The sequence below is a fragment of the Salminus brasiliensis genome, chromosome 14, assembly GCF_030463535.1.
Source record: "Salminus brasiliensis chromosome 14, fSalBra1.hap2, whole genome shotgun sequence".
Taxonomy (NCBI): domain Eukaryota; kingdom Metazoa; phylum Chordata; class Actinopteri; order Characiformes; family Bryconidae; genus Salminus; species Salminus brasiliensis.
The window spans coordinates 35,638,841-35,646,704 of NC_132891.1; the positions used below are offsets into that span (position 1 = coordinate 35,638,841).

A 7,864-nucleotide genomic window follows, 5' to 3' on the forward strand; every position below is an offset into this window, starting at 1 on the left:
GATCTGCACCAAGAGCCCTTCCAGCTTCAAGTACGGCTCGGCTCGACCCGCCATCCCTCAAAATCCACGTCCAGACTTTTTTCTGTCCTGCACCGAAGTGGTGGAACGAGCTTCCCCTGGGTGTCCAAACAGCAGAGTCCAACGCTCGCTGTCCTCAAACCCAGACTGAAGACCCTCCTCTTCTGAGAGACTTGGGTGAAGAGTAGAGTATTATGGTCTCCATATTGACTTGTGTTTAGTAGAGTCTAAGATTAGAGGATCTCTGAATTTGAGTCTATTTAAACTCAGTCGCTCTGGAGAAGAGCGTCTGCTAAATGCCTTAAATGTAAATGTAAATGTAAATGTAATGAATGAAGAGAATATGCTGATTGGTACTAATAATAAGTGTCCCAATACTTTTCACACTATTACAGCACTGTCCTTATATAAGAGAGTCAGTATAACAGAGCACTGCACAGGGACACTTCATGCTGCCTCAAAAATTCTGCCTTCACCAAAACAAAGGAAGCAGCTCAGGAAGCCACCCCCTTTTTTACTCATGCACACACACACACACACACACACACACATACACACACACACACACACACACACACACACACACACACATACACACATTAATGTTGAAACAAAGGTGAAATGCTGGACTGGACTGTGATACACGGTTGCGTCATTCAAATGTACAGCTTTCTGCAGTTACTGTAGGTGCTTGTAATGGTTACACAATGAGGACTTCATTGAACTCTTGACCTCTGAGCATGTTTATGTGCGAGAGAGAGAGAGAGAGAACTTGTCTGTGCCAGACAAGCAATCTCTCTCGCTCTCGCTCTCTCTCTCTCTCTCGCTCACTCTCTCACACACTTTCCCCCTCCCTCTACCCTCCCTCTCCTCTATAAAGCTCTGAGCAGCTGTACTGTCCAGCAGTTCTCTCAGAATGGAGTCTGTGCTGAGATATCTGGACTGGACGGCCGTGGGCTTGGCCCTGCTGGGTGGTCTTCTCTCTCTGGTTCTACTGGAGTTCTTCAGGTTAAACTCCTCCAGGAGCCGCAGCCCCCCTGGACCCAAACCTCTGCCCTTTGTTGGAAACCTAATGCAGATCATACAAAACCCAATGGCCTTCGTCAGATCGGTCAGTTTCCTGTCTTTCTCTGCATGTCTGGAAAACCCGTTGTTGCGTCTGTTGAAGGTCTACGGTTGGTCCTTCTCGCAAAGGCATGTTTACTCTTGTTGTGAAGTTTGCATGGCTGCTGTCACGCATTTCACTGGAATGCAGAGAGATACCCTTCCATGACTTACGTGACTACTTCTACTGCCTTTTGTCTGGTGCTGTGGAGAGCCCTGAGGACTAGTGCTGCTAAAGACATTCAGAGGACCAATCAGAGCATGCTTTATAGCTTGGTTCTGTCAGCTTCAGCATGATCAGACGGATCTTATTAGAAATCTGAGGAGATGATCTTTGAAGCTACTCTAGTTTACTGGTTAGGTCCAGCTTTTCCAACCATATTCTCAGGAAGGGTCAGTATTTCCAGTTCTCATTCAAACCCCACATTGTTCAAAGTATAAGATCCTTGAAGAACTTTCTGAAGTTTTTTGAAACTGTGGAGGAACCTCTTAAGGTGCTTTGAGGAACCTCCAAGGAACCCTTTCATTTAAAAAAACTTTTCTTGAAGATTCCTCAAAGCACCTTTAGAGCTTCATTCACAGTTTTTAAACTGAAGAACCTATAAAAGTTCCTCAGTGATCTTATATTTTTAACAGTGTGGTTCATTGAATCAGTCCCTTATTAAGGGAAATCAGCTTCAGAGGGAACTGAGCAAATTCATGCAGTGGCTGGAGAAGTGCTGGAGCTTTGGTGCAGATTATTGACTGATTAACTGCCCAGATGAGATCAAAGCTCATTGATTCTCTTAACAAAATTGCAAGGAAGTTTTCTACTTCCCTCCATGTTCCTGAAGTCCCTCGTAGCCAACAATACTCGGCCTCCAGGCTGATGGTCTGGTGACGGTCAGCTTGCTCCTTTTTGCGTTGTAGGGCCTGTTCGACCCTCTGATGCACCTGCTCCCAAACCTGTTCACTTCTCTACATTTAGCAATCCATGGCAGGCACATCAGAGGAAGCCCCAGTCCAAGGAGCTAGGGGAGGTTGATATCCCAGAGCACGTTGAAAAGGCATCAAACCCATTGCAGAACTTGTGTGTTTTGAGCCTTTTCTGCCCATGCAAGATATCGAGACCAGTCTGAGGGATTCTCATGAAATTGATTCATCCACTCACACTGTAAGATTGCAGGTGATACCCTTATTCAGATGCTCTGAACTCGGACTTTGGGCTGCGTTTTCCCATACCAAACACCTATAGCTGGTTTGCTCTGGTCCAAATGGCAGATGGCATCTGTTCAGACCTGTAGTAACATTAATTATGTGGACAGTAGACCAGGTTGACGCCTGCAAGCTCAAACCTGCAGAGTTCAAAGATTGAGGTCAGATCACATTCCCACCAAACTTCGACAACCTCTTCTCATGGGTCTCTGTACTGGTTGTTTGGTTCATATTGGAGTGCAATTACTGTATTCACACCTGCCCAAATGACCCAGACTTTGACACGTCAAGACTAAGCAACAAGTGTGAAACCCTCCTAAAGACATACTTGTCAGGGGTTAAAACTTAAATGGTTCATCAGATTGGTGGAAACCCTTTTGTAGATCACTCATTATGATCATAGCATTTGATCAGTTCAGTCTGGTGGTGTTACAAGATCTGCAGAAATTTGACATCAGAGTTGTGCATCAGCATGAGATCTTTCAGCCTGTTGCATCTGGTGCTAATAAGCTCCCATCCCATAGTAAATGTTTTGTCTCTCTTTCAGTTAAAGAACTATGGTGAGATGAGCTCCCTGTACCTGGGCAGGAGGCCGAGTATCGTGCTGAATACTGCGCAAATTCTGAAGGAGGCTTTCGTCCAGAATGGGGCCGTGTTTTCTGGGAGGCCATGCGTGCCATTAATAGAGTGGATCACTGACGGGTATGGTCAGTAACGATTGACTCCATTGACAACTAACTAATCTTTACTTTAACTTTAGTCTTCATCACTCTGTCTTATCCTGCCTATTTCTCTCTATCCGTTTCTGCTCCTCACAGGTATCGTGATGGTCACGTACGGTAATTCGTGGAAACAGCAGCGGCGCTTTGCTCTGCACACTCTACGCAACTTTGGTCTGGGGAAGAAAACCATGGAGGAACGCGTGGCCGAGGAGGCACAGTACCTTGTTAAAGAGATGCTCAAGCAGGAAGGTATCTGATGAGTAGCTGTGCATGCATTTACTACAGTTCTGAGGACTGGAGAAGTGCAGATCTGTGGTCGAGGCATTCTTGTCTACAAACGGCAGGCAATTCTTAAAATCTTGCATTTTGTGTTCATCATCTCTTCCTCATCAAGTCTTTGATCTTTCCATTTGTCTTGAAGGAAAGGCTTTTTATCCCTCCAATCCCATTATGAATGCAGTGTCCAACATCATCTGCTCCATTATCTTTGGAGACCGCTTCGAATATAATGACAAGCGCTTCGCTGAGCTGCTGGAATACCTGAATGAGAACATGAGACTTGGTGGTTCGGCTGTTGGACAGGTACCAGCCAGCAAGAACTGCTAAGCAGCAAAGAGTCAAGCCATTGAACATAGTTTGGACTGCAGGCTTCATAAACTTCATATCTCCAAAATGTTTTGCAGGAGAATAGTTTAAATGGAAGTCAATGTAAAAAGATTTTTAAAAAGTCATTTCGAGCATTTCTATTGGTCCATTCGTCATTAAATTTACCAGCCTATGAGGAATTCTTTGTGTTTTTCCTGCAGATCTTTAACCTGCTCCCCTTCATAAAGCACTTTCCGGGGCCTCACCAGAAGGTGTGGCAAAATGCAGATTCCTTGAAAGGTTTCATCCGTGAGGTTGTGGAGGAACACAGGAAGACTCTGGACCCAGAAAACCCCCGTGACTTCATTGATGCCTACATGGTAGAGATGACCAAGGTGAGAAGATTCACTCAGATTACTCAGGAACAGTGAACATGTGAGGAGACACATGTGAAGAATAAAGTTTGGTGCCAAAAAGTTTTCTGTTTATGAGCCACAGAAAGTTACATTCTTATTTATATCTCTACAGGGTCTAGACAAGATCTGTGCATGTGCATTAAAGTAGCCGAATGCATTACTTGAAAGGGGTGTCCACAAACATTTGGACAAATAGTGTATCTTCTATAGTAACTACTAGATCATTTATTCAATGTACATTCTGGTGAAGAAGACAGGTCAGCTCCTTGAGACTCTCAGCATCTTAAAACACCCCTTCTCGCTTTGAGCAGAAGGAGGCAAATGAGGAATCCACATTCCATGAAGAGAACATGGTTTTATCAACTGTTGACCTTTTCCTCGCTGGGACGGACACTACTGGGACCAGTCTCCGATGGGGCCTCATTTACATAATGGACAATCCTGATGTGCAAGGTACTGCAGAAGTATTGGGACACCTGCTCATTCATTGTTAGTCTAAAATCAAGGGTATTAAAAATAGTTGATCCTTTGTACTGTCCAGAGAAGAAGACTTTCTATTTGATTTTGGAGAAGCATTGCTGTTAGGGTTTAATTGCTTGACAAGAACATCGGTGAGGTCAAGATGTTTAATAATCACCACCCTCCTCCTATATAACTTCCCAACTAATCTCAAAATTATTGGATTAAGTACCATCTCCATTCCAGAAAGCACAGTTCTTCCACTGCTCCACAGCTCAATCCCTCTAGCCCATGCCTGGCTTTAGGCAGCATGGTGCCAAAAGGTTCATGCTGTTTATCTGCTCCAGAGAGTCCTATTCTATTGGCAGTATGTCTCTACAGGGACTAGACAAGCTAAAGTAACTTCATTTGAAGGGATGCCCACAAACATTTGGTCATATAGTGTACCTGTAGTACACCTTGAGTACTGCTTGTAGAGTACGGTTGGTAAAACTGCCGCTACTGCTGTTCATGCTGCAATATCACATTCTGTCATTGTTTTCCCGGTTGACCACATCTCAGAGCGCTGTCACGAGGAGATCGTCAGTGTGCTGGGTTTTGACCGCTCTCCCTGCATGGATGACCGTGCACAGCTCCCATACACTCACGCCACCGTTTATGAGATCCTGCGCTGTTCTGACATCGTTCCTCTTGGTGTGGTCCACCAGACCACACAACCAACACAGCTGCGAGGATACCACATCCCCACGGTAGTGATGCAGCAGTAGAGGAGTTATACCTACAGAGTTACTGACTGCTTTTGTCTGAGCGTTTTTATGTTTTGTCCCATGGCAGGGAACACAGATCCTGTCCAATTTAACAGCCATCATGACCGACAGACAGCACTGGAAGCACCCGGATACGTTCAACCCGGAGAACTTTCTGGATGAGAACGGACAGTTCTGTAAAAACGACTCCTTCCTGGCATTTTCTGTGGGTAAGTCTGAGCAGGCCCTAAACTAAGCTTAATGAGTGAAATGTGTAGCTCCAAAATAAATGAGAATGTGACCTTGAGCTTGAGCTCCAGACGCAGAGGGATGGTTCGTTCTCTAGTTTTAAAAGACAGAAAGTTCTGATGACTCAGTGCCATATTAGTGCAGCATTGCTGCACAGTAGAACAGTGCTCCACCACTCCAGAGTCTGCCCAATCATCCTTTTGCAGTTTTCTTGATCTTCGAGACCTCAACTTGACCTCCACAGTTGATCACATTCGGAACTGAAAAAAAAAATGACTACCTGAAAACCCTTTGCTGTATTCTCATAGTCTGAGTTATTAAAGGGTAACACACTAGGCCCGGTTGCCTCATATCATGCCCAAGCACAACTGCCCCATGCTACTGAAATGTGGCCAGGTCAGGGGTACAGACCAAATCAGCAGGTGTGATTTCACCCTTAATGTTCAGAGCGCTAGGTAGCTGTTTAGGGGAGCTCATAGATGCTGATTGTTGGGACGAGGTCTCAGGAGTCGGAGGTTTTGTGAAGCATAAAAATTTGCATCACCTGGTCTTTCCAAACATTTTTTGACCATTCATAGCTGTAACAAGCTCAAACCACTGACTGCAGTCTAATACAAATGGGGCAGCAAGAGTATCCATGTGTATCCATTTGTTCTACTGCAGGTCCGAGGGCGTGTCTGGGTGAGACTTTGGCAAAGACGGAGCTCTTCATCTTCTTCACCTCTCTGCTCCAGCGGCTGAAGTTCTCATGGCCTCCTGGAGCTCCACACCCAAACATGGACGGCATTGTGGGCTTGGTTCGCTCTCCGTTCCCCTTCAGTACAATCTGCCACAGCAGGGAGACCACCAGCTGAACCAGACCACCAAGATCAGCTTCTATATGAGAATGTACAACACCATCCCTGGAGGACACAGTCAGGCTTTTATATCAGGACTTACCTGGAATACAGTTTTAATCAAAATATGAATATATATCTTAACAGTAGTACATATACTTTAACCTTGTCTCATATTAGGAATTCTGTGATGTATGCTAAGCCTTTATATTTATAGACGTCAAACACTAACTTAACAAATATGCTAATTACAAATGTTTTAAAAGTTGTTCAAAATAGTTGTATATATCTGACTATAAGAGTGTGTGATTATTCTTAGTTTGTGGTGTCATTAATAAATATATACATGAAATGGCAATTATTTATTTATTAATTTGTCATAAAACAGCACTATTTGTCATAAAACAGCACTATTTCAAGTAAGTTTCCGTGCAAGTCACATTTCTGCCCTGCTAAAGCTACCCCTACCAACAGTAAGTGCTATTTTTATGAGTGGGAAACTTTAGGGTTTTCATGCCTAATTCAGCAAACAGTCCCATACAATAAAGCCATGGCAAGTCCACTGACAAACACTAACGGTAGAATGGAATTTAATGAAGAGCTCAGTCCTTTTTATTCAAATTTCTGCCTGGCTAAAGCTGCCCCGATCAACTGTAAGTGCTGTTACTGTGTTGGAAACATCTGAACTGTTGTCAGTTAACAGTATACTGTATTACAGCATACAGCAAATGTATTTTATAGTGGACAGAACCAGCTAAGCGAGTGATGTTACTTATTAAGCATTAATTATACATACATTTAAATTTTTACATAATGCAAATTTCTACATTTCTACAGTTCATGTGGCTTGGAAACTAAACAGCGAACTGTATTTTCATAAGTCTCATGCCAGCAGTGGTATGGTCAGTGGTTACACTACTGATTGGATGTGGCTCAATATAACAATTTAACTGCAGAGTCATGAAATAAGTATGTCTGAAACCAAATATTTCACTTTCATCATTTCTGTTCTTTTATTGTAAATATTATAATAACTGAAACACAGACAGTAAACATTAAATTTTGCTTTAACATTTTGGTATGGGAATCTGATTATCTCAGGGTTTTATTTTTAGCATATTAATAAGTTCAATTCAGGTGATGTGTACAAAAATAAATGTTATTTATGAATAGTAAATTCTGAAGATCAGGATATTGTGCTAGAAATTGAATAGTTAATTTAATTTCTGACAACATAAACTGCATCCATCCGCCAGGCAGCAGAGTCATGGAAATAATAAATATTTACATTATGGAATCACTGTCATTTTCATAATTTTAGCCAGTTGATTTGTTTCATGTCCCCTTTAAATGTTTATGGTCTTTAAATGTTTATATTTCTTACCAATTGATATAATTTTCCAATAAAAACACTGAAATGAAGAAAATATGCTGATTGGTAGTAAAAATAAGCGTCTCAATACTTTTCACATTATTACAGCACTGTCCTTGTATAAGAGAGTCAGTATAACAGAGCATTGCGGAGGATTTCATGA

At 42.7% G+C, this 7,864-nt stretch overlaps 1 protein-coding gene across 2 annotated transcripts; it reads left to right on the plus strand.

Annotated features, from left to right (window-relative positions):
- The first annotated feature begins 747 nt into the window (after positions 1-747).
- LOC140576582 (cytochrome P450 2J4-like) lies at positions 748-6,687 on the plus strand. 2 transcript variants are annotated; one of them, XM_072696036.1, is made up of 9 exons: positions 748-1,129; positions 2,864-3,023; positions 3,135-3,287; positions 3,460-3,620; positions 3,845-4,018; positions 4,351-4,492; positions 5,060-5,247; positions 5,333-5,474; positions 6,157-6,687. In XM_072696036.1, the coding sequence occupies exons 1-9, from the start codon at positions 935-937 to the stop codon at positions 6,345-6,347; spliced, it is 1,506 nt and encodes a 501-aa protein (XP_072552137.1). In that variant the 5' UTR covers positions 748-934; the 3' UTR covers positions 6,348-6,687. The 2 variants fall into 2 exon arrangements, with proteins under 2 accessions (XP_072552137.1, XP_072552138.1); XM_072696037.1 differs by lacking the exon at positions 748-1,129 and having other exon boundaries at positions 2,932-3,018.
- Positions 6,688-7,864: the final 1,177 nt, after the last annotated feature.

Coding starts and splice junctions, on each gene's coding strand:
- LOC140576582 (XM_072696036.1), top strand. CDS start 935: ATGGAGTCTGTGCTGAGATATCTGGACTGGACGGCCGTGGGCTTGGCC. Junction 1,130..2,863: donor CAATGGCCTTCGTCAGATCG/GTCAGTTTCCTG, acceptor TCTCTCTTTCAG/TTAAAGAACTATGGTGAGAT. Junction 4,493..5,059: donor GGACAATCCTGATGTGCAAG/GTACTGCAGAAG, acceptor ACCACATCTCAG/AGCGCTGTCACGAGGAGATC.